The sequence below is a fragment of the Vicia villosa genome, unplaced genomic scaffold (genome assembly GCF_029867415.1).
Source record: "Vicia villosa cultivar HV-30 ecotype Madison, WI unplaced genomic scaffold, Vvil1.0 ctg.000567F_1_1, whole genome shotgun sequence".
Taxonomy (NCBI): domain Eukaryota; kingdom Viridiplantae; phylum Streptophyta; class Magnoliopsida; order Fabales; family Fabaceae; genus Vicia; species Vicia villosa.
Window position 1 is genome coordinate 413,002 of NW_026705260.1, and position 27,104 is coordinate 440,105.

Below are 27,104 nucleotides of genomic sequence, written 5' to 3' on the forward strand. Positions count from 1 at the left end.
CATTTGTGAATTGATGGTTACAACCCTTTTCCCCATTTGTGTGAGATCTTTGACATTTTTTGTGTTTCAATTGATGGTACTTTCTTCTTGTTTCCACTTCTTCCATTATTCACACTTTCTAATATAGGTTTTCAGAATTCCATTATACCTTCACACTTTACCAACTACATGTTTTCTTCTTTGTACATCTTGATCGAAATATTTTGTGGTTCTATTGTGACTTGATGGTTACAATCCTTTTCTGCTATTGTCTAACATCTTCAAAATTCTATGGGTTTCGATTGATGGTGCTTAATTTGTTTTTGTCTCTTAGCAATCGTTTATGATTTAGGACTTTATCATGGATTGATCTTTGTTGTTCATTTTTTTGCTCAGTTTATGATTTCTTGATTTATCATTCATGGTGTTGTGTTTACATCCCTTTTCCCCAATTTCTTGACATATTTTACATTTTCTTTGTTTGATTAATGGTGCTTTGTTGTTGTTTATTTTTTCAAATTTTTTGTGTTTTCATTATTTTATGCTTAGATCTAAAGAAATGAAACAATACTTCCATGCATATCAGATAACACAAGATTCAATCTCGCAGCACAATCTAAAGAAATGAAACAATATGTCGTGCCAGTATCAATAATAGCAATCAAAGGTGTACTATTGGTAAAGCATGTACCTCGGATTAGTTTATCATCAGTAGTAGTCTCGGAACTAGATAGAGCAAACACTTTCCCCTCTGCATGTTCCTTCTTCGGCTTGTCACATGTGGTACTAATGTTCCCTTACTCACCGCAGTTGTAGAAAGTCACAGTCGAACCAACTCTACAATCATTAGTCGTGTAACCTGGTTTGCCAGACTTGAAGCACTTCATTTTAGCACATATGCACTCAGAAGCACGATGACCTTTAACACCACACATATAGCACTTAATAAAAGTAAGAGCTCCTCCCTCACTCGACTTCCTGTCATAACCAGCTTTCTGTTTCCCTTTATCAGCATAATGTTTTCCTTAGAATTGACCTTTCCCCTTCTGATCATTTAATGATTTGTAGCGAGCAACACTCTCCCTACTATCCTCATCATAAATCCTACTCTTATTAACCAACTCAGTAAAACGCGTAATCTGTTGATAACCAAATCGCCTTCTTGATATAATGTCTCAAACCATTAATAAACTTGAGACACTTAGATATCTCAACATTAACAGTGTTGTAATGAGGACAATACTTAATCAACTATTGGAAACTCCGCTACAGTTTCATTACCCTGCTTCAGCTCAAGAAATTCCACCTCTTTCTTCCCACGCACATCTTTTGGAAAATAGTTATCCAGAAATTCATCACGGAAAAGATCCCAACTAACCTCTATTCCATCTTCATCAAACCTCTGAACAATGTTACCCCACCAATCCTAAGCTTCATTCTCAAGCATATGAGTACCAAATTGCACCTTTTGAGCATCTGTATAATTCATAACTTGAAAGATCTTCTCAATCGCCTTCAGCCATGCTTGTGCCTTATCAAGTTCATGCCCTCCTTCAAATATCGGAGAATTGTTCCTTCAAAATTTTCCCAAAGCACGGAACTCATCCTCCTCCCTGTTACCAGCATTCACATGCGGAGGTTGCCTAATAACATCAGCCAACCTCGACAATTCCTCAGCAATAGCATCGTCATTCCTTCCTACAACCATAGTCTAAACAACCAACAAGCTAGACATCAGACAAACAATATCGATCGTGTCACAAAAACAAATCGAATACAAAAGGAAAATAAACATGTGAATAACCTTGGCCAACTGACCAATCATGCTCTAATACTACTAATGTAACACCCTCTAACCCCACGACAATTATATTTTATAATGAGAGTAAAAACATGCATATCAAGAAGGGCACCACGTGTATTTCATAATACGACAACAAAATAACATAAAATGCATTTGGCCATGTTAATAACACGCATTTGAATATCATGTTTCGTATGCAGATAACAGCAAAATAATAAAATGATACCATTAATAATATCTTAACATAGTAATTCATGCTTACAAGCATTAGGCACTAAAGTCACATATCACAAAATCTCAACATATCCAAAACGTAAAGAAAATAATACAATATCTTTCAAACATAAACATGAAACGAACATATCCACACTGTTACATAACCAGAGCATGAACTCTCTACCTAGGAATGCGATAAACAAATGAATAACTCATAGACTAAATCCTCGTATGCAAGCGTCTCTACTCCTCGGTACCTAAGCGATATTGTATAAAACATCATTTCAACAAAAGGGTGAGAATTCATATCATTATGGAAATATATAATAATTGACAATATATATCAACATACAATAAAAGAATTTATCACACTTCCAACGTACATGTATTCAACACTTTATAAACACATATCATATATTTATACGTACAGTATAACTCAATAGATTCAAGATACCAAGTAATCCAATCACAATTATCAACAAGTACTAATTTACACAATTAACACATAAACACAATTTATATTGACACATGTAACTCCAATGCGACTCAATGCAAATGCATGTGGTACCAAACTTTATCCTTAGTGGATTCCCCACGTCTATCCTTTAGACAGATAACCACCAAAGTCCGTCCTCTAAGCTTTCAAACCAATCCTCTGGGTTTGGGACAAATCATTAGTTTCCACCAACTAACGAACATCACCTCTTTCATCAAATGAATGCATGTGCAATATCAACAATTATATGCAATTAAGACCATCTCTCAATCTCAATAATACAAGCATACATCACATAATTCAACACATTTGAGTTACCTCATCATTGCACAATTATACACATCACATGTCATTCATTACATATAGTGCATTCTCATAGCATTCATCACATAAACACATTATAATAACATGTATCAAATAGATCCAAATCATGTTAATCTAAACCATCATCAATTCACAACATGCTCTTACACAAAATCAAGTTTCATGTAATCATAAATATTTGCTTCAAAAACCATCCAAACCATTTCAAAAAATTCTGGAAAATTCACCACAATTCATGATAAATCACAAGTATACAATACCTAACTCAGTTTTCAAAAATATAAAGTTTTGGAAAGCAAGTCTCGCTAAGCCCGGTCCATCGCGCTAAGCGCCCTTGCGATTATGCAGAAAAATTCTGCTTCAGACAACATTCTATCTTCTACGAATTTCTCCACCAAAACCCACCCAAACAATTATAAATCATGGGTTAAATGTATTCTAGCATATATCTAACATGTAACATCATATAACATCATCAAAACATGATTTCAAACATCAATTTCATGATTTCACATTTAAACTCTAACGTATCAAAATATATGAAATGAGAACAAATCCCTAATTTCATGTTACTACCCATCACATATCATTACATATACCCATAAATCAAAGAATACCAATCCTTACCTTAGATTCTCTCCTCCTAGGGTTGTCTCGTCTTCTCTTTTTCTATTTTATCTTCTTTCTCCTCTTTTCTTCACTTCTCTTGTTTTTTCTTCTATTTCTTTACTATCTTTCTATTCTTTATTTTAGTTAACCCTTACTAACTTAATTCACACTAATGGGCTTACTAGCCTCACTATCACCTTTTCTCATCCTAACACACTATTAGGCCAAAATAACTATTTTATCATTTCCCCACTTATTAACCCATATATATATATATATATATATATATATATATATATATATATATATATATATATATATATATATATATATATATATATATATATATATCACAAAACACATCATTTAATTAATTACCATATCACATAACAATTAATAAAACAAATAAATAATAAAATAACCAATAAAAATCGAGGTGTTACAGCTACCATTATGCTTTAACACCCAAATGCAATGGATTGACCACGTGCATACACTTAATGAACACTCACATATCTGGTTCTGTCTCAGAAGGATTTGGTCTTATGAAAATAAATGTGTGTTTATGTAATAATTAAAAACATTGGAGAGTATTTACTAATCAAATTCATAATGTGTATTTTAGCCTTAATATTAGAGGCTCCCCAAATATTTCAAAAATGCACGTTGACTTCTTTGAAACCCAACATAACTAGTCAAGTTGATGGAGGTGACAAAGCAAGTCCTCGACACGAGAGAATTTACATAACATGATCCCATTCAATGCGAGTTCCACAAACAACTTACTCTTCTTGAGTAGCACCCTCATCTATAAACGCATTTGTTATTTCCATCTGTCTAACTTGATGTCAATTTAAAATATATAATACTCTATCGAGTGATGGTCTCCAAACTCGAATTTACTATGGGAATAATATAGTTGTATTTAGCAGTGCTAGACACATCCTTTTGTGTTGGACATGAATAAAAGTTAGCCCAATTTTGTGCAAAGACACACTAATAGCATGACATGGTTCTAAAATGAGAGACTTGGCCTTGGTGCGTGGGTCCCCTCTATGTGTTGGCTGACGCGCGTCTGGGGTGAATATACTCTTATCAAATCTTTGCTTTTTGGAAATCGCGCCAAGTTGATTAGGTCCAACAATTTTGCTGTCAACGCTTGTTCCTTTTAAGGAAACATAAATCTCCTAGATTTTAGAACTCCCCAAATCTCTAGGCACATTATTGGGTAAATAATTCCCTAGACCATAACTGACTCTTTTGTTACATTTTTTCCTCTGCACCACCAGCCAATCACCCTGAACTACATTTGTTTTTCCTGATTCTTTTGATACAATTTCAATGTTATCATCACCCATTTCATGATGCAGTTCTGTTAGTCTTATCTTTGTTTTTTGTTGGACCTCTTGGTTGCGCCATCGTAGGAACAACCGATTGTGTTGGATTATCTGGTGTTTTCTTACAACGGTGTGATGTCCATAACAACCACATTTGAAATAAATAATGTGAAGACCTTCATATTGTACGTTGTACCATTGACCATTAACATTGACCTTTCTGACAACCAACAAGGTCAGATCAATCCCCTTACAAATTCTCGCAAACCTTCCCTTATTAATTACATTCAGTGTGTTAGTATTTACCTTAGCAGGAACATCCATAACATATGCAGAACCAAAAATGACACTTTCATTGTAATACAATAAGTTAAGCCCTAGAAATCAAATCTAAACCAGAGTCTTTTCCACTTCTGCGAGAGGAGATGCAAAGTCCGGAGTCCATCGAGCCACTGCCAAATAATGGTCAAACAACATCCACGAGCCTTCTAACACATTTTTCTCCTCATATGTGAGCACTTCACAATATACCATAAAGAAATCATTGTCAACGTCTATGATCTCAAAAATCTTCGGTAAGTTTCCACAACTTCTTCAACCTATCCTTCATCAAATGAAACCAACGTTCTTCCTAAGGAGTTTAATGACTAACACTTCCTTCCAAGGGCTGCAGAGTTATTGAAAAAGTTTCTCATCAATTGTGACCTTTAGTAGCAACCAGTTTTTAAGTTTCTTTTTAATCAGGTCCACTTTCTCCTTTACAGTAGTGACTCCTCTGCCTTCAGTGAGAATATCTTGGAACGACGATCTATGAGACTTAGATGCACCTTGATCCATCCAATAGCTTGACTGACAACAGCAATGTGGAAGCGGCAAAAACAAATGACTCTGTAGAAAAATGCATCTACTATTCAAAAAGTTATTGCTATTAATCTAAACTAGTTGTTAAAAATTAACAATTTTTTAAAACAAAATTGTGTTGTTAATAGATAAATAAGTGATAAATTGAATATAATGAAAACTTCTCATGTATCTTTTATTGAAAGATTTAGTGTGAATAGAACTAAAATGATAAAAATAATAATTAAAATGATATATTTATTTTTTGAGATACTTATGTCAAATATAAAAAAAATATAGTTTTTTAAAAGTAGGAAAAAAGAAGAAATATATCTAATTTGTTGAGATATTTATGTGAGTGAATCTCGATCCAACTTAAAGTCTTGGTTCAAATCCGATGAGAACACACAAACACAATAGTGTGATTTTTTTTTAAAGAAGAGTTTTATTACTTTATATGTAGTTATACTATTAATAAATTAATTGACACCTACTATATACTATTTTTGATTGATGATGATAAAAATATAATAATAAACATAATGTAAGAGTGAGTGTGCATGGGTGGAAGTAACGAAACAGTCTCAAGCTTCTTTTTTGGAAATGTGTTGTTACTGTTTAGTTGCTGTTTTGTTTTCCCTATTTTATCGGATTAAGTTAAACTAATACTCTGTGATTAGCTCTAAAGCAAAACATTGTTATTTATTTTTGGGCCTAAACCCTCTTTCTTAAAAAAAAAAAAACAATGTTATTTTAATGTGATTCACTATTTAAATAATAACCACTCCAAGACACCCTACCTTAGCCATCTTTTCATGCTACTCCTACCCTCAACAATACTGCTTTTTATAGGTAAGTCTTATTTATAAATTATATACTTATTCATTATTGATTTTGATTCATTCCATTAACTATTTCACGAGGTTTGTTTCTTCCATTATTCTACTCTTATTTTCTCTACTTTTTGTGCTCCTGTTTTTAGAGAGCATTAACAAGTTTTGACTCTCTTTAATGGTGGAGATAGTAAAGGGATTTTATATTATAAAGGAATCATTAATTCAGTTATGATTTCTTTTGTTACAAAACGAAATTTTAATTATCCAACCGCACTTGATTGAGATGACAAGAGTCTCTTCTAACTTAATCAAAAATTTCATCTCTGTTCCGAGCATGCATCATTGTCAAAAATTTTGAGAGAAAATTTCACTGTCTAAATGATCCTATATATTCGATTCAAAGAATTAGTCTATACAGGTTATAAAACAATATTGAAGAGAAATATTTGATCTAGAATGAATTTTTCTCTCTCACCTTCAAAATATAATAATCAAACAAGAGTGATTCATATATTAGTATTCATAAAACCAAACCCTATGTTTATTAAATAAAACGGTTAGGTTTAAAGATTTTGTAAATAGAAAGAAGGCGAAATCAAATTGAATAGGTCAATTGATGTTAAGTTTTCTTAGTTTTGTATTATTGTAATTATAATAAATAATAAATTTTATTATTCAATTTATTTCCACCAAACCCTTTTCAAAAATACTACATTATAAGTTTATGAAATAATTAATATATATTTAATTTATATAGATCAAAACTATTAATTATTTAACAAATTTTATTTTTATTAATTAATGATTGAAATGTGTAATATTGATGTTTGCGCATTTAAACATTTTTTTAAAAAATAGCTTAAAAAAATCATTATATTATTATATGATTATGTTCTTATATATGAAATTTCATTTCAAATCTCTTTACAGGATGCAAGAAAATATCAACAACAACAACAACGCGACGCAAGCATGTTCAGCATGCAAACACCAAAGAAAAAAATGCAGTGACAACTGCACATTAGCACCCTACTTTCCCTCAAACAAAAACAAAGAATTCCAAGCAGTTCACAAAGTTTTTGGAGTAAGCAACATAACAAAAATGGTAAAAAGTTGTGAAGAAACAGAAAGAAAAAGAGTAGTGGAATCATTGATTTGGGAAGCAATTTGTAGACAAAAAGATCCTATAAATGGTTCTCTTGGACCATATAAAAAAATTTACAATGAGTATAGAAGATTGTTGCATGAAGTTATGATGCTAAAAGGTCAAGCTCATTTATTGCACATGCAAAGTAATCAAGGTTTAATGTCAACTAAACCAATAATAAGTGATTCTAATGGAATGGATTATCATCTTCAGCAGAATAATGGTGTTATGGATGCTGCTGCATTTTATAATGCTTATTATTCACAAGATTTTGATAGTTTGAGGAATGAAGTTGGTATTCCGATTCAACAACACTCATCACAGGATTTGAAGCAGGTACTATACAAATTATAGAACTTTATAAATTATATGGTATATTTTGTTTTGTTTAAATATAATTTTATTTATTAAAAAAAAACTGATATATTTATTTTAATAAGATTTAAGATTTTTTTTTAAACAATATTTTTGTATAATTAGAAATTTTGTGTAATTTTTTTATGTACTTAACCACAATAAAGTATCATATTTTAAACATAAAATTATAAAGTGATTTAAAAATCAGAAAAAGTTAGTAAATTATTTTTTAATTTATTTTTTATCGGTTTTAAAGAAATAAAATGGGATTGAAGAAATTTTCTTTTTTTAAGGAGGTGTTGAAGATGGTTGCAAGTTTTTATTTTAAAAAGTCAAATTTAAAAACAAAATGTTTTTGAGTAAAAAGAGATTGAGTTTGTTTTTTGACCTAATTTTCTAGTCAAACAAATATTTAAGTGAGTTATTTTAAATCAATTTTTACTTGAATAACCAAATTACGAAAAAATAGATTTTATAGTTCTTATTCAAATTTTTTATTTAAAAATAAACAATATTTAAAAATAAAATATTTTTAATAAAATGGATTGAATTTGTATTTTTTTTTGCCTACTTTTAAAACCGTTTCCAATTAAATATATCAAAAATCACCAAAAAAATAGCTTTTATAGTTTTATTTCTTTTATTTTACTTTTATTTTTGTTTTATAACCCCAATTTTTAAGAAAAAGTGTTAATAATTTAGAGTTAAGTTAAGAATCAAATAAAGTTTGGATGAAAATTCTTTCATCTAAAATTCAAATTTATCGGAACCACTTGAAAGATTTTTATAAAAAAGTGATAAAAATTTATCAAATAAGTCGGAGACTCTTCCAGCTTAACTAGGTATTCGATTCAAATTCAGTTCTGAGTACGTGTTAAATTTTTTAGGAAGAGTTTGTTTGCGCATAAGATACCGATTTATATATATATATATATATATATATATATATATATATATATATATATATATATATATATATATATATATATATATATATATATATATATATATATATATATATATATATATATATATATATATATATATATATATATATATATATTGAAAATTCTTCAACAAACACTCCTCCCTCTCCTTTGTTTACTAACCATACTCTCTTGATTTAAATACTGTTTTTTATTTTCTTATATTACGGAATAAATATGTATTGCACTACTAAAAAAATAATTATTTATTCGAATTGATATAATTCATATAAATAACACAAATATATATTATATATTTCAGCGTTACATGTAAATTACCATTTAAATTAAACAAATATAATAATTAATGTATATTTTTCTGTTTCGATATTTTAGGTGATGAATTCAATCAGTGAACAATGGGAGCAAATGGAAGAAGGCACTAGGGTTGGCAATCATACCGTGTGAAGAAAGTTTCATACTTGGATTTGAAATTTCAAAACTAAGATATGAGCTTTGATTTTTAGCATTTTTTCAATATTATAAAAATGTCTTTTTTAAGTTAAGATTTTATTTTTTAGAACATATGCATTAGTTTTGCATATGAGCTAGGGACACCTTTTTCTTTGTTTTTATATTTTCTAATGTAAGTAGAAGGAATAAATTATGTTTATCAATCAATTTTTATTAGGTTACCGAAAAGAATATACATCTTGTTGGTATAGATAGTATCAATCAATCTTTATAAGTCTTTCTCCAACCATACAGTCTCATATCTGCACACAGCTTCAAGATCCCTCTCATTTCGAATGAATTCGGCGACCACTTCTCGCCCTCTTCAGTCTCAGGAGTGTCTCATTGTCATGCCTCATGCACCAACAACCATTCCTCGTCCTCGTTGGCCTTGGGTGTTACAATATTCATTCACTACATTCATTTTATATTATAGTATCAAAGGTATATATGATTGTAATGGAACCTAAGATTTCCATTGACTTGTATTGTTTCCTTGATGCCATGAAGTAATAAGTGAATCACGTACATAAATCTCCCTATAAAATGACGAATTCACTAGGTAAGCCACATAACCAAGCCACCACTCATGCTTTCAAGGTGAGGATGAACAACTTACATTTCTATGAATCTCTACATGCCAAAAGTTTTGGAGGACAACTATGAGTTTCATATGTTCATCTGGGTCAATGGTTTCTTCATATCTCCCCATTCATATCAGTTTCTAGAATTCTATGTGGATGGGGTACTAACTTGTTCTTATAAGGAAATAGTTTATGTTTGGGAAATTTATGTAGCCATCTGTATGATCAATTGACAAGGAGAATGAGATACTGACATGGATGTCACCAAGACTCATATATGGATGGTGGAAACCTATAGGGTGTAGGGGAATGAGTTCTACATCTTCTATGATTGTGTGACTGGGTAATGATATAATTCCGCATGATCTTCATTGTATTATGCAACTACTTCACCATCGACCGAATCAGACCTTTCATTGGCCTCCTGGGTTCTAGTGGGATTTAATAGCTTACATCGGCAATTTCAATCCTTTGAAACCTTTTGTTATGTAGTTCTAAAGTCGTTGACTGTCTTTGAACGACATCAATAAACCCATTAGTAATTCATTTATTTTGTCATTGGCCACTAAAGTTGACATGGCTGATGTAGGCAGTGGTGTTGTCGTCTCCTTGACAGTTTGGAGACAATAGCATAACTTTCATGTTCAACAAACAGATTTCTAGAGGTGGGATGTTTTCGAGATGCCTTGGAAGAGAATGTCACGATTGTTGGTAGCTAGTGATGAGATTTACTCTCCTTGATGCGATAATGATGTTATGAGCCCACGTCAGGACATTAATTAACCCAGATGATCTCCCTAGTCATAGATCGACGGGGACGGGTGGAAGTAGGGGTGTTCATGGGTTAGGTAAGCCCAGTAAAACCCACCCAAACCGACCCAAAAAAGTGGGTTGGGTCGGGTTATTGGGTGAATACGGTTTTCAAAAATGAAAAATGAAAACCCATTCAAAATAATTGGGTTATGGGTAAACCCACACCCAATCCACAAAACCCATGAGTTATTGAGTGATTATATTTTTTTTCTCTTTTTTGTAATTTGACAAGTGATGACTTTGATGTTTTTAATTTTACTTGCTTCAATTTCAACCTTTTGAACATCTTTTATTTAGTAAGTAATGATTTTAACTTATTTAGGATGTCACACTTTGATTATTTTGATGCTAATTCTAGTAAGTTGCAAGTATTTTATGCAATTTTAGGTTTTACTGTAATGTAACTTTGGTTTTTACAAATATATGTTTATGATAAATTTCATTGTACATTTAGACATTTGATGTTTAAAAAAATAGCAGTAATATGTTAAACTATTTATTAAGAAAAAATGTGACATATCATTAAAAATTATATAAGAAAAAAAATATTGGGTAACCCACTATCCAACCCACAAATTTGTGGTTTTACCCAAACCAACACAATGATATTGTGGGTGGTTATTTTACCTCACCCAAACCAGTGTACCATGTACGGGTTGGGTTATGGTTTTGGCTAAATTCAACCCAAACCGACCCATGTGCACCCCTAGGTGGAAGCCCGAACGACTCTTTTTCCTCGATTCATCATTCTATTGTTATTTGATGTGATGGAAATGTTGATGAACGATTCTCACACACGATGCGATTGATCTTGCAATGACTAAAGATGCTCCTAAGTATGAGGGTAAATTAAATCTGGTGGCGAATTTTGGTATACCACTAATTTTTGGATGTTATGATCTGATGTTGATGAGGGTAATACCTACAAACAACTTAACATCTAAGTTAGTGGCAAATGTGAGATATTTTAGGGTTAGAAAATGTGTATCTTGATGTGGCACCCTAGTTATTTTTTATAGCAAAGTTCTTGAGTTTTAGAGACCTAGAACCTTCGAAGTAGGACATATGTCCAAGAGAGGAACAAACTCTCTCAAATCAAGATTCAAACATGAGATTTTGAGAGAAACACACTCCCACCTAACGAGATTGGAACCTAATACATTGAGAGGAGCACACTCTATCACTCTCAGAATCCATACATTCACAATTAAAATAACCCATAAAACTATATTCTTGTATAGTCTTGTTCAAATAATTAATTTAAACACCATTCCAAACCTAAAACTCAGCCTCAAATACTCCAAATTATCATTATCAAATATTTTGAATTAACTACCAAAATCCAAAATTAGAATAACAATACCATCCAAAAGATTAACAACATGAACGATGATTAACAAAAAAAAAAAAAAACCCAATATGCCAATTATCTAATCCCACACCTTAAGATGAACAATAAATTCAACTTACATTTAAAAAAATATCAAAATATTCAATCTCACATTAAAGAAAATAGAAATGTATTGACAACTAAAAACTTCTAAGAACTAATAAATTACCATTTTATAATTGGAAATCTCTCTTCTCAACCTTTGGGGTTCTTATGCACCATGTGCGTTTCAAAAATATCTTTTATTTTTGGAGGTGTATTTACGGAAACACTTATTTTATTTAACGTTGAATTATTCTGTATCTACGAAACCTTTTTCTTAACGTTGTATAAATGGTTCTGTAGATACATCTACGGAAGAATTTAACGTTAGATAAAAAAATTGCTTATACAAAAATGAAATTTCGCCAAATACCCAAAAATATTATAAAATGGATTGAGATATCTACTATTCTACTATCTACTATCTAACCTTTATTAAGAGATTGACCAAACTCCCTAAATTGTTCTTTCCTCAAAAATAATTTACACTACAAATTGGACATTTTGTTAACTAACAAAATAACTCTTCACATTTTTATCTTTTGCACCAAGTGTTCCACTTTCATTGGTCCACACACTTTCTACAACATAATACACTACCTCATTCTCTCTCTATAAAGTAAAATTTAAATTGAAAATATAATATAGTTGAATATTTATAATTATTATTCATTTATAATTAAATCATTCATTTTAAACTTACATGTTTTTAAATACATTTTACACAATATTAAATAAATTTACATGTTATTAGGCTGTATCTTATGGGTCACTATCAACATAATACATATCATATTTTATAGCATATCAATTGCATGATAGTATAATGTATTTTTTTTTTAATTTTAATAATATTAAAAATGTATTTATCTCACGGGTCACTAACAAAACAATATTTATATTAAATTAATCCATAATTATTTTAATTCAAGAGACAAAATCTTTATTTTTAAATATTAATTTTTTCTCTATCTCATAATTATATTTCTTCTTCTCTTCGTATGGTTCTTTAATATAATTAAATCTATATATTTACTGTTCATTTAAAAAAAAAAGTAAATTATTTCAAATTTGGCATTTATATCTAAAATTTTACATTTGTATTTGATACTATCTAAGTGTTATGACATTAAGACTCATTCATGTGTTATCACATTAACAAATATTTTGTTGTTATTTTTTTATTTCATAATTATTATTTGAAGATTCTAAATTACTACATATTTTTTTAGTTATTTGCACAATATCATAATTAAATTACTCATCCTCAAAATCCACACTGTTGGAATTGCAAAGCATTGTGAAATTGAGTATGAAATAGTTGTTAAACTTGCTAAGGTTTATCCGTCTTCAATACTTGACTCTATTTTGTGATTGTGTTCTTGACTTATCTTAAACTTTTCTGTGGATCATTATTTTAAGTTAGAGCATAATTTTCATACTACTAATATTTTATTGGTAAAAGGCGAAAAAAGAATAGTTTGCTTTGTACTTATCACATGGCTCCGTACTAATATTTTATGAGAAAAGTTAACATGTGCCCCAAGGGCACAAGTTAATGAGATATTAATAGAAATATTTTTTTAAAACGCGTGAATTCAATGCATCGAAACTTTAAATATGATTTTATTGCATTTAATTACATTTAACTTTTTCTATTTATAGTATCCTTAGCATGTGCCCTTAGGGCACATGTTAGCATGACCCATATTTTATTAATAAAAAAAATTGATGATTAATTTCCATTTTATATATGCAATTTGGTCAAACTTTTTTACTTCACATTTTTTTCATATCGTTTAAGAAATACTACACCACAAATAATACACACCCGGCACACCTGAGCGACGACACGTGTCTCTCACTAGTTGTCTTAGATTATTTACAATGGAGGTGTTGAATTTTTTTTCAATAGTTGAATTGGTACAATGGTGTGTTGAATCATATGTTGAAAGTGATGTGGATTATTTAGTGTTGAAAACATTCAACATGTTGAATGAGAAATTAGTGGGGGCCACATAATATTTTTGGCAAATTATTATTGGTTGTTGTGAGTGTTTATATTTTTATTTCATGATAATTATTTAATGTCATTTATTTTATAGTAAATAAATTTTTTATTTATTTTTATTTTCACCAAAATTCATCATTTTTTTTGTCTATAAATAGAGACTTGGTTCATTTGATTTGGACACACCAAAAAATTCCACTTTTTTCATAATTTTTCATAATTTCAATTGATAATAATATTAATATATAATTAATAATATTAAAATTCATCATTGAAATTGATAATAATATTAATATATAATTAATTTTAATATATAATCATAAAACAAAAATATAAAAGAAAATAAGAATATGAAATAAAAGTAGTGGGGTAGGGTGTTGAATTTTATTAAACAAAACTATTGTAGTGAGTAAAAGTTGAATGTGTGTTGAATTATTAGGTGGAAGAGAGAGAAGATGATGTGGAGTATAAAAAGTAAAAAAGTAGGGTAGTCTTATATCTCCAATGGTAGTATTTTTCAATGAGTTCTCCAACTAGACATAAATATAATAATTAAATATTGAATCAATTTGCCATGTCATAGTAGAGTTGCATTGCAATGCAACTAGTAAAAAATTATGGTACCCAATCAAATTAATTTATAAGATAAAGTTGTGGGACCCATTTGAATTACATCACTAAAATAAATATTAAATAAATTATTTTGAGATGATATGGCTGGTAGGACCCATAAAGAACTCAAAAATGAGTTGCACCATTGGAGATGGTCTAATAATCTTAAAAAAAAAACAAAAAGTATTTCATTAGAATGAACCATTTTGAAAGTGTACAAGGACAAATTTGTAAAATGAAAAAGTTTTATCAATTTTTGCCTCAACTAGAGAAGAAGTAAAGTCAAGTCATTCAGAAACACTACGAGTACTCCATGAACATCGCCATGGACTCCTATTACTTCCGCTCTATCGTATCTTTTCTCCTCCTCGCTTCAACCGCATCTTCCCTTTCATTTCCAAACCCTTCTCTCCTCGGCATTCATCCTCTAGGTACGTAACCTCTACCTACCCCCTTTTCCCTCAATTCAGCGACGAACCCATTTTTTTCCCACTTTTTCCTCAATTTCTTATTTTGTTGATTTTCGTTTTTTGGCTTCAGATGTGAAATATTATAGCTCTGAATTCATCAAATGCAAGGATGGATCAAAATCCTTCTCTAGAGACCGTCTCAATGACAATTTCTGTGATTGCCCTGATGGCACTGATGAACCTGGTATTCTATTCTATCAATCATATATCACACATGATTAATTTTATCATTTACTTAATTCAATTAAGTTTAATTATTATTCTTTTTATTTTATGCAAAAATGTTTGATAGTTTGTTAAGAGGTTGTTGTTCATTTATTTACAGGAACTTCAGCTTGTTCAGCTGGAAAGTTTTATTGCAGAAACCTAGGAAGCAAGCCACTGTTTATAGTTTCTTCCCACGTTAATGATCGGTTTTGTGGTAAACATTTTCTCCTCTATTTTTTTGGTTGTCATGTTTATCTTTCTAAGTTTCTTGTTTATGTTTGTCTTTGGCTTCAACTTTGATTTCTGATTTTCATTCAATATTGAAAATGATGGAATGTCTATGTTTCAATTTGAAGTTGTCTGGATGATGATCGAATAACACATTTCTTCTGATTTCGACTTTGAGTTTTGATTTTCATTCAACGTTGCTGCAGATTGTTGTGACGGGAGTGATGAGTACGATGGAATTGTTCGTTGTCCAAACGCATGTGTCATGGGTGGAAACACAGAGAACATGTATGGTAATTATAATTCAAAGGTAAGCAATCTGGATGTTTTTGCTGAAAAAGAAACAGAACATGGAGTGAAGTCGGAGGAGTCGGCTCATAGCCTTAGTGGTAACTAACTTGTTCGTTTTTATCCAACAACTTTTTGAATGTGTTTAAAATTTTGGTAAAATAAATTCGAAGCTGCTTGTTTAGGTTTGAAGCTGGCAGTTATTCTACAAGTGGCTCTAGTTGCTTTTTTGGTAATTCTATGGAGTTTCCGTTGCCACACCAGATATAGGAGGAGGCGTTCCCGCTGAATTCAAAGAGACCTTGGTGTTTACATGATTTTGAAATGTGGTAATATTTTAATATATTCCTCATTTCCCTTTCTTAGTACTTCTTGAATATATATGTTAAGAACTTTCCATACATTTTAAGAAAAAAAGCCAAAGGGGTTTAAGTATCTATTTTTGACTAACCGTTGCAGGTTTCATGTTCATTATGGTGCTAGGTACTCCAAAACTATATAGAACTTTCAGTAATGGTGATTGGATAAACAACATAATGTATATTTTCTTCTTCATTCACACCCATTTTTGAACCATTGTCCTTCAGTTGTTCATTATCTTCAAAACCTTGAGCGCCGTTAGAGTTCAAGCAGAAATAATAAACTATGAGAAAATTCCCAACTTTGTCAATGTCAATTATTTGTAGTTATGCAAAATATCAAATCCCTTTTTTCATCCTCTCCATAATCCAAGAGAGAAAATTATTTGTGAAATGCTGCAGTATTAGTACCTCTCAAACCTCACTGTAAACCCCACTGAGCCTATTCCTACATACTCTACGTTTTGGTCATTTTCAAGTTTCACAAGCCCGTATTATGTACTCCTCTAGTATGCTTGGTTGGTTGTAGCCGAAACACTTGCCCCATTCTATATCTAATATTTGCCGGAGAAGCAAACTATTGGATATCTTGACTGAAGGACTTGTAATTTTCTTACTATCTCATCTTTGTACCATCGATCAGCTGTCTGATGCTGTCAAACTCCTGAACGGCACGGGTAGAGCTGGATGTGTTCCTGCTTTAGAGAATTATACAACACTGTTTTAGGTGATTCACAAGGACATTTTGAGGCGCCCCCCAGATTTGATGAAGCAAATGGTGAAATCTAGGGTCAGCCCTGAGACGAGGAACCATTATGAAATTATTGGCAGAGCTACGGTCTAAATGGGAAATATGGAAAGCTTGACAGAATTCATTTCCTGGAGATAGTCTTATCCAGTCGGATTTAAACTATGTAGGTTGCAATGTGTGATCGAATGGTTGTTGATTGCTTGACGAGTGTACCAAATTGCAACAACAGTATAGAAATTAAGATCATTGTTTTGTTATTAATTGCCTTTTTGTCAGGTCTTGTAGTGTTTGAAAACTCAGTTAAAGTTGGGATGAAACATCAAATTATTCGGAAAATGAGAAAGAAAAAAATTTAGAGTATATTGCTTTGCACTTCCTTCTCCATCACAAATTAATCAAATTGAGTAGCATATTTTAGCCAGAACTAGTGCATGGAATATGGCCTGGCCGTGTGACTAAGATTTTCAATATAGTACTCAAGTCTTATATGTTGAATTATTTGTAGTGGACCAATTTCATTTCTATATGCTAAACTAGCTGGTACATATAGCCAAGTCTTCAGACAATCCGAATCCTGAATATTGGTGTCGCCATTCTTATCTCAATGACACTTTTAGGATGAATTTTCACATTTAGAAATGCACACTGTTTTCAGATTTGCAAAATATTTGGGAGCATGAACTATGAAGTGGCAACACTTTATCAACTTATATGTTAATAACCTAAATCAGTCATTGCTTCTGTTTTACTACTGATTCCTTTTAAGAAAATTAGTGCATATAGAATCAAATTACTCATCTTTTTTATTTCCCTTTTCATTATTTATATTATAATCTATAAGGAGCATCACTCCTGTCTTTTACTTTTAGTTGTAGGTCAATAAGCTAAACTACACTAAACAGGGTAGCTGGCTAACTTGGCAATGCCACAAAGACCAGCTTTATCAAAAGTGTCGCGCTTCATCCTGATATAACCAGATTCACCCCACCCAGTACCCCACGAATTCTTCACAATCCAATACTTCTTTCTATTTTCTTCTCCATAACCAACTACAGTCACAGCATGATTAAGTTGCTTTCCACAAAGGCCAGAGAAAACACCTTCTGAATAAAGTTGAAATAGATAACCTCCCGCGTCAATTCCAACAGAGACGGGTTGATGAGCAGCTGCAGCTTTCAGTTTAGCCTCGTTATCAGCAGGAACTTTTTCATATCCACTTATACTCACAGCATAATGTTCAGCTTTTTCCGTGTCACAGGTACCATCTACCCCTTTGTAAGGATAGTCTTTCTCAGTGGTTATTCCACCGTTGTTTATGATGAATGTAAATGCTGTCTCCATTAAGCCACCTTGGCAGCCTTGGTTATCACTTTCGACATCACAATCTATCAGTTCTTGTTCCGATAGAGAGACCAATTTTCCTGTTTTTATTTGGTGGAGGCCTTCTATAGCTGCCACTGCAGCGAATGCCCAACAACCTCCTGCATGAAGACATATCATGAACTGCATAATATGGTGAAATTGAAATAACACATTTCGAAACACCTTAAAGCTATGCAATTGTATTACAAGAAACATTACCACACTGGCCTTGATTCTTGACTTTAGTCACTGCTCCCTCCTTTCTCCAATCCTTGCTTTCCGGAACATCACCATGTCCATCATACCTGAATCCTGTACGTGAATGCGACCTAGTTCTAAGACCCATGTAAGTTCTTCTAAACTCTTCATTTGTAAGATCTGCAAATTCATTGTCTGTGAGATTGTACGAGTTTTTCTGTGCATTTATGCATTCTATGTACCGAACATTTGCTTGGTAAATGTTGAAACGGACTTCCCATTCATCACTATGCTTGTAATTTCGACCATGTCGTTTCGTCCAACCTTCAAACCTCTTCCTTAATACTTCTATGTCAGATGATTTCTGTTTGTGTCCTGAAGGACATTCGCGTGCAGTTATGCATGCATTGCAGAGCATGAGAAGAATGAAGAGAATGGTGGTTAGTATTGTACTTGTCATTATGTGCCTAGTTGTCAATGCAAATGAGAATAGGAGCATTGTGTTCTTATTCTTGTAGACTTGTGTTTAGGGGTGTTTCAAGTGTACAAATATCTCCTTCTGATCATGTTTTTGGTGCTTGCATGTTTTAACAAAACAAGACTTTTGTTTCACAATTCATTTACTCTGCATGACCTTGAGAACATGTTACGTATAGGAATGATAGTTCAGCACATTAGAATGTTGGCTAAGTTTTGTGATCACTCATCAATATGGAAAATTACCAGAATATCTAAGTTTTATTTTTAACCGATCTTCGGATTATCAAAATCATTCACCTAAGAACTAAAGGGTTAACACTTAAAAACAATGTCTAAAATTAAAACACTGAAAAAAGAAGATAATCAAATTGTGACGGGCATAAAATTTAAGTCAGTTCTATACACTTAATTTTCCTTAAGTATCATCGTGGTATCTAAAATTGGATACTTAAAATATAAATGACTAAATTGTACAAACAAAAAATTCAAACCAAAGTGTTTTTTTTCCTTCTCCAAATTGTGCATGTGAGCAACCAATAATAGGTGATAAGTTAGACAGCTATCAACTTATGATGGCTTTTGAATAATTGATGAAAAAAAGACTATATTTGGAGATTTTCTCTCAAGGATTTGTTACGATTCATTTGTTTCGAAGTAGTTGGGATTCTTCTATTTATTTATTTTTTAAAAAAAAGGCAAAAACAAAATTTTGTTAAATATAAATATAGCGAGATAAGGAAAATTAATACAAAGTCTAAAGATTTTGATAAGTCATGTTAAAATATTTCACTTGTCATAAAATCGGTCTTTTTAAGGAGTATTGTCACGAGAGGGGGGGTAAAGGTAATTGTGTGAGATAGAGATGAGTTATGAACTCAAGATGATGGTGGTTAAGAGAGTGTTGGTGCATTAGTGGTGAAATAGATAAGTGTTAGATTATGGACTTATGATTCTCTTATCACATGTGTCCAAAGAAATAATACTTTCAGCCTTTGGAGCGGAAAGAAAGTGGAATCATTTGATTAATTAACAACAAGTCTTGCAAATTTCATGTTATTTGTACATTTAGACTTAAAATGTTCGATTATCGTGAGTTTTTTATATGCGATGTGAGGTATGTTCCCAAAGTTAAGCGAAATTTGTTGTCTCTACGCACGAGGAGTGTTAAATTTTTTGCATGGTTTATTGATTATGGCTAAAGAATCTTAAATGTGTGAGTTGTATATTTTAGATGGTTTCATTGTTATTTGTCATGCATCGTAAGCTAGTCAAGACTTCATGCAAAACCAAACTATGACATTTTAGATTAGTACATGTTAGCGAAAGAAGTTTGGTTGAGCTAGCTAAACAAAATTAGTTAAAAAGTGAGAAATTGAACAAATTAGAATTTTATGATCATTCCATATTATGAAAACAACATAGGGTGAATTTTGAGAGTGACACGTAATTCTAGTATATCGTTTGAGTTCACTCAAATTTACGGGGTCCGACAAGGGTGCAACTCATGGGGTAGTTTCTATTTTCTCAATATTATCAATGATTTTGCAAGAAGAGTATGTGTCTACATTTTATAATTTTAAAAGTGACACCTTTAAAAAGTTTAAGGAATCACGTACTCTTATAAGAAGTCAGTTGGAAATTAAACTCAATATTTTTAGATATGACAATTTTCGGGGATTTGTTTTAGATCAATTTAATGAGTTTTCCAAAAAAGAACGTGTCAAGAGGAATATAACCATTGCAACACACATTAACAAAATGTGATAGCTGAATGGATAAATATGACCATTCTTGAGAGGGTAAGGTGAACGTTGTTGGGAGTTGGATTTGTCAAAATGTTTACGGGGTGAAGTTATTGCTACATAAACTTACCTAATTAACATGTTCATTCTGAGGAATATACTTGAAGATACTTATGGAGTAGAAAACCAAAAGACTATTCTAATTTGAGGGTCTTCAAAGCTTTGGTGTTTTCGCATATCAAACAAATAGTGAAATGTTTCTTTATTAGTTATCCCTAAGGTGTGAAAGTTTACAAATTATGAAAGATGAAATATATAGGATCAAAATTTATTGTAAATAAGGATGTTATTTTTTAATGAGGCTATAAAGTGCAATGCCATAGAAGTGAAAGAAACACAAACTACGGTGGAGAAGACTCAATTTGTGGAGAACGTTCTAACCAATGAGACTAAAGATGAGGAAGAAGTTGAAACTCTCACTTCTAGATCTAGTAAGGGGCATAACCTACCATGACTTCAAATTATGAATTGACACATGATAAAGGAAAGAAATTCTACTATATATTATTATACTTATATTGTTTGTTATGCTTTAAATGTCGATGAAAAATTACAAGACTCAAAACTAAAATTTTTTAGGTAAGTATTCAAAAGCAAATATAATTAAGATGATTGAAGACAATGAATAGTGAGATACATTCACTATGAAGAGTTTTACTTACGAGTTTGTGAAACTAACTCACTATGAAGAGTTTGTTCGCAGATTCATCCTTTTTGTTTTTGGCGATTTTGAATTTGTATTGTAACTATGTACTCTATCCATTTGAATTAATGGATATCGTTTATTTTTAGTAAAAAAAAATTCACTATGAAGAGCCATACTTACGAGTTTGTGAAACTAATTAAGAAATAAATGACTGATTGAACGACCAATATTTAAAAAATAACTTTATCATTATTAAAGTTGAAAAACTTATAAATATATCATATTATGTAAAAAAAACATGGGGACAACTTCTCTACCCATCACAAAAAGTTTGGTAGTGTACCTTCAACCAATGACAAGGTTCCATTTAATTTTAACACATTTAATTAATTATAAAATAATATAATTTTTTGTTATTTCCAAGAAATTTTACATTGAAGGTAACTTTACCCAACTTTTTAAGTTGGGTAGATAAGAATTAAAAAAAAAAAACATTAAAGTCATTTCATTACGAATTTAACAAATTGTTCGTACGGAAGTTGTATAGTTCAATTCAATCTAAATCTCCTATTAAACTAACTAATCATACTTGAATGTTCTAACTCCAATTTGAAGGGATTGGAGAAGACAAGATCAACATTACATGTAGATGCTGCATCTTAAAAATTATAATATTCTTGGATATTCTGTTAAAGTTGTAATAAATGATAAATAAAAAAGTGAAATATAAAAATACACACATTGAATATGAGATACGATATCTGTATTATAATACATAAACAATACACAGCTGTAAAAAATATAATTAAGTGGATCCACAAAGATGCTTTATTGGCAGGCACTTCCTTGATTTAGAAGGAGGGAAATTTAATATATCCCCAGCATCTCTAATGATGATTTAAAGCTTGTCAAAGTATCTTGTCCATTAAAAAACTACAAGAGTTGCAGTTAAGATAAGATCATGGAAGATGGAAGAAGGTGTGTGGAAGGTCATCCACAAAGAGAGAGGGGACATATTATATTATATGCCCTACATGTGAGAATGATTTGTGGACAAAGCAAAGAAAGATAGCATAATGCCTGCAAACAATTCACATGGCTGCATATAACATATTCCTTTACATCATATTATTATATGGCTTCACTTTTTTCTATCTCTAACATATGAGATATTATTTGCTCGAGAAAATAGTGATTTCAACTTTAATAAAGACTTATTTAATAGATAATCGATAAATATTTTTATAAATGTTTGTTGATTTTTAAGTTCTGCTGGTTAGTTCTCACTATTCAATTCACCTAAAAAAATTTATTAAAAAAGTTAAATATTATTTTTTTTAAAATAAAAATTATTACTCTTAGTTCATGATATTGCTATTATATATGCTAGATCGATATATTAATTTAAGTGATTTTTTTTTGGACTAGAGACATTAACATTTTAAAATTTTAATTATAAATCGTCTCATATAATTAGGGACAATAAACTGTGAAAATATTTAGCTCAAACCTTACAAAATAAGATATCTGAAGCTTGAATACAAATAGTCAATTTTTCTTTTCTTTTATCAATTTTCAATCTGGAGAGGAATTTCACTATTAATCTCTTTCATTCATTTTTTTCTTGTGACTTTTCTTTTTATTTTTCATGATGGCACTAGTAAGGTAGCAAATTTAAATTTTAAAAAAACAACTGAAACAAACAAATTCATTAGTTTCAAACAAGGAAAAGTACAAGGGAGAAAACTTCTATGTTTTTGTTACTAAAAAAACATTGTTGAACATGTTGGATATCTATGTTTAAACAAATTCTCGCATTTGAAACTTCATCCACAACTAAATCATCCTTCCTTCGACTTCTTGTTCTTTTCACAAAATTATTTTTCTCCTTAATTTCTTCTATTATTGATTGAGTCGTTTCATCTGGTGGCTTGAATTTTTCCTCTTCTTTCTCTTTTTCAACTCCTCTCTCATCGACCACTTCCCATTTATTTTTCAATTTTTTTTCTCAACTTCGTCATCTTTAAGATGGTTCAACATATTCACATTAGACTTTCCACTTACATATGGATCATATATTGGCCTCATGTGATTTTTCATATTCTGCAAGGATGCTCTTATGATTTTTCATAGTAAATCTAAACAAAAATCTTAATTTTAACTTTTATTAATTTAACCTTATATTAAAAATAAATAAATATAATTATCATAATAATAATATAATATAATATTTAGCCACAAATATTAATAATAATTTTATAAATATGTAATATATAATATTTATGAGTTTATATTTTATTAATTTGTTAAAAAAATCAAAATATTGTTATAAATGATTAATAATATTTTATTTAAATTCAAAAATAAAATGTAAGTAATTTGTAACAAAAAATTAAAATTCCTTATTATTTAGTTTATTTTAGATTTAAAAATAAAAATAAATTTAACATACGTTTATATTTTATTAATTTTAAAAAAAATCAAACTATTGTTGTAAATGATTAATAATATTTTATTTAAATTAAAAAATAAAATGTAAGTAATTTGTAACAAAAAATTAAAAGTCCTTATTATTTAATTTATTTTATATTTAAAAACAAAAATAAATTTAACATAAGTTTATATTTTATTAAATTTTTAAAAAATTAAACTATTGTTATAAATGATTAATAATATTTTATTTAAATTAAAAATTTTTTATGAGTATTAAAAACCACTTTTTTATATCTAAACCTTACTTATTTCATTCATTTTTTCAATTGTTAATTAATTAATTTTATAAAAAGATCTAATTCTATTATTAGTAAATTTTTAATATTGTAACCAAAAGTTAAAAATCTTACTTATTTAATTCATTATTAAATAATATTATAATTTTTGAATTAATTATAATAAATGTAATGACAACCAATCACTACATATTATTAAAAGAAAGAAAATCAAATTATTGTTATTAATTTTAGGCATAATAGTTGAGCATATATTTTTTTAAAACGGTGGACTTAATACCATAAATTTTGAATTAACTATAATAAATGTAATGACAACCAATCACTACATATTGTTCCAATAAAAAATCAAATAATTGTCATTAATTTTATGTATAATATCGAGCATATATTTTTTTTAAACAGTGGAATATAAACTAAATAAAACAAAAACGGTGGATTATAATAAATGCTACAACTATGAATTTCATTAAAACAAAATTTAATCATTAATACTTGATTCTCTCATATTAAAAATCAAGCGTGTGATCTGTTTTATAGTTATCCTTTTTTCAACTTTTCCTCACTAACTCCAAATTAATTTTTTTTTATTACTAAATAAATTTTGTTAAAACGGTGAGTATTATTTCAACAAAAAAAATTTAATTAATAAATTGATGATTCACTCATTTATTACATTAATATAAAATTTTAATTAATAAATTGATTAATTACTATTTTTATTAATTGGTGAAAATTCATAACATAAACCTTTGAATTGCTTTTGTCCCTTCGCATTCCTCCACACCTTTATAAACAACCTTAATCCCGCATTCGTTATTTATTCACTTCTATACCCATTTCACTTATTTACTATTTTTTAGAATTTTTCACTATGTCTATTATCGATAACAACTTCAATCCGAAGTTCTTCTTTCATTGCTATGTTTTATAGATTTGTGTATTTTAATGAGTTGTGCAAATTATTTCAAAAATAATTTGTAGATTAGTTTATCTTATTATTAAATCTCATACTAAATTATTTTATTTTCATGTTAAATATTGTATGTTTTTGCAGATTTAAGGTAGATAGGATAGGGTATAACAAGAAGAAACAATGAAAATTATATTTTCTTTGAAATAAGTAAATGCAAGAGATCGGAGGTAAATCTGGGTAGAGTGTAATTATTTTCGTCGGAAATATTTGGCTAAGCTCCTTAAGTATCTCAAAAACAAATAATTAAATTGTAACTTAAATATAATTTCTCACATACATGGAGAGAATGAAAACCATAGACATTACTCCATGACCTCTAAGATTTTTTATTCTCCTAATTTCCTTTCATTTCTAACACTTGATTTCCTACCTGCGAGGATGTAGAGTATGTCCAAACATTCTCATCATTTATTTGTAGTTCATTATTATTTTTTGTAAGAGCTTTGTTCTATCCATAAAACTTTAGATACAAGGTGTCTATTTCTCCATTTTATTAATTTAATATTTATTTATTATTATTAGTATTAGATTAGTAGTTTTATGACTATTGTGTTTGGTAATATTTTTATTTAATAATTTCAACTTCACATTATGTAAGGATTTTCTCCTTAATATTGACACTTAAATAATAAGTCTACTCAATATTTGTTTCTATTGAAATTATTGTTTATGAGAATCAAATGAGTTGATAATCTCCACCTCCTCAATGTTAAAAAACTGAACACAAGAAAACTTTATCGTGTATATAATATGCTTATTTTTAACACTTTGAAAACTCTATTGTAACTAATTAATGTGCAAGAGATCGTATGTACGAACTTCACAATCTTTCATATCTATAAGGATATAAAACTGATTAAGATATTAAGATATTGAAGTTACTTTCTTCATATTTGTCCTATTTATTTTATTTGACTATTTACTTAGTCTATTATAAATTTTAGTTTTTTAAATTTGATTGTAGTAGTCATTTTATTGCAATTATATATGCCACTGCTTTTTACCAAAAATAAATAAAATATATCATTATAGTTTCCTTATATTTGAAGTATAATGTATTGAATATGACCTAAATTCTTTTGTCCAATGAATTATATCACATTAACAACTTTAATAATATATTATAATGTTGCTCTAAAATTAGACCTACAAAAATATCCATCTCAGTTCACTAATAACTCGAATTTGTTTTCTCGGTATCTTATACAATATATTATAGGTAAAATCAAATCAATAAAAAATTTAATTAATAAGTATTATATCCAACCTTTTTAATCAACAATTAAAAATATTTATTTCCATTAAAGAGGAAATTAGGTATCCATATTGGTGACAACATCTTTAATTTAAATTGTATAATTTTAAACTCGAAGAAATTCTAAATATTATATGCAAAAGATAAAATAAATAAAAAATATAGAAGAGCATGCTTTAAGATTCTTAAAATTATAAACATGGTAGTTTTAATAAATTATAATTTCAAAAAGTTTAAGATAAAAAAACATTTTAAAGTCTTACCGCGCAACGCGCGGGTCAACATCTAGTAATAATAAAAGTACTCAATAAATCTCAAACAACCATATGATCCAACATATTAAAAATAAGGTTCATCTAAAAAAGACTTAATCTAGAGAAACTTAACTACTCATTGATAAATTAACAAATACCATGAGTTGAGAAGTTTTCATCATGACATCATCAAAATCTTTGGAATAGTTACTCCCTAACGACTCCAATGTCATCCAAAATCGCCCCTTGAATGTCCCTAGACG

The 27,104-nt window shown here is 29.7% G+C and overlaps 4 protein-coding genes across 4 annotated transcripts; 2 read left to right on the plus strand and 2 right to left on the minus strand.

Annotated features, from left to right (window-relative positions):
* Positions 1-530: 530 nt before the first annotated feature.
* Positions 531-1,687, minus strand: LOC131629458 (uncharacterized). Its single transcript, XM_058900244.1, has 6 exons — positions 1,600-1,687; positions 1,445-1,530; positions 1,232-1,381; positions 1,016-1,118; positions 785-898; positions 531-595 (listed from the first exon to the last, which is right to left on the minus strand). The coding sequence occupies exons 1-6, from the start codon at positions 1,685-1,687 to the stop codon at positions 531-533; spliced, it is 606 nt and encodes a 201-aa protein (XP_058756227.1).
* Positions 1,688-7,543: 5,856 nt separating this feature from the next.
* Positions 7,544-9,339, plus strand: LOC131629459 (LOB domain-containing protein 2-like). Its single transcript, XM_058900245.1, has 2 exons — positions 7,544-7,924; positions 9,268-9,339. The coding sequence occupies exons 1-2, from the start codon at positions 7,544-7,546 to the stop codon at positions 9,337-9,339; spliced, it is 453 nt and encodes a 150-aa protein (XP_058756228.1).
* Positions 9,340-15,086: 5,747 nt separating this feature from the next.
* On the plus strand, positions 15,087-17,400 carry LOC131629442 (glucosidase 2 subunit beta-like). Its single transcript, XM_058900228.1, has 6 exons — positions 15,087-15,267; positions 15,377-15,490; positions 15,632-15,727; positions 15,948-16,130; positions 16,215-16,358; positions 16,489-17,400. The coding sequence occupies exons 1-5, from the start codon at positions 15,150-15,152 to the stop codon at positions 16,316-16,318; spliced, it is 615 nt and encodes a 204-aa protein (XP_058756211.1). The 5' UTR covers positions 15,087-15,149; the 3' UTR covers positions 16,319-16,358; positions 16,489-17,400.
* A 538-nt stretch (positions 17,401-17,938) lies between these two features.
* LOC131629443 (zingipain-2-like) lies at positions 17,939-19,159 on the minus strand. Its single transcript, XM_058900229.1, has 2 exons — positions 18,721-19,159; positions 17,939-18,620 (listed from the first exon to the last, which is right to left on the minus strand). Exons 1-2 carry the CDS (start codon positions 19,157-19,159, stop codon positions 18,034-18,036), a joined length of 1,026 nt encoding a protein of 341 aa, XP_058756212.1. The 3' UTR covers positions 17,939-18,033.
* Positions 19,160-27,104: the final 7,945 nt, after the last annotated feature.

Bases quoted from the DNA above. Each gene is read 5' to 3' on its own strand.
- LOC131629443 (XM_058900229.1), bottom strand. From the start codon at position 19,159: ATGACAAGTACAATACTAACCACCATTCTCTTCATTCTTCTCATGCTC. The intron at 18,621-18,720 runs GTAATGTTTCTT...GTCTTCATGCAG, and splicing joins CAAGAATCAAGGCCAGTGTG to GAGGTTGTTGGGCATTCGCT.
- LOC131629458 (XM_058900244.1), bottom strand. From the start codon at position 1,687: ATGGTTGTAGGAAGGAATGACGATGCTATTGCTGAGGAATTGTCGAGG. The intron at 1,119-1,231 runs GTTGATTAAGTA...GGTTATCAACAG, and splicing joins CTGTAGCGGAGTTTCCAATA to ATTACGCGTTTTACTGAGTT. The intron at 596-784 runs GTGAGTAAGGGA...TCATTTCTTTAG, and splicing joins TGTGACTTTCTACAACTGCG to ATTGTGCTGCGAGATTGAAT.
- LOC131629459 (XM_058900245.1), top strand. From the start codon at position 7,544: ATGGTAAAAAGTTGTGAAGAAACAGAAAGAAAAAGAGTAGTGGAATCA. The intron at 7,925-9,267 runs GTACTATACAAA...TCGATATTTTAG, and splicing joins CATCACAGGATTTGAAGCAG to GTGATGAATTCAATCAGTGA.
- LOC131629442 (XM_058900228.1), top strand. From the start codon at position 15,150: ATGAACATCGCCATGGACTCCTATTACTTCCGCTCTATCGTATCTTTT. The intron at 15,268-15,376 runs GTACGTAACCTC...TTTTGGCTTCAG, and splicing joins CCTCGGCATTCATCCTCTAG to ATGTGAAATATTATAGCTCT. The intron at 15,491-15,631 runs GTATTCTATTCT...ATTTATTTACAG, and splicing joins TGATGGCACTGATGAACCTG to GAACTTCAGCTTGTTCAGCT.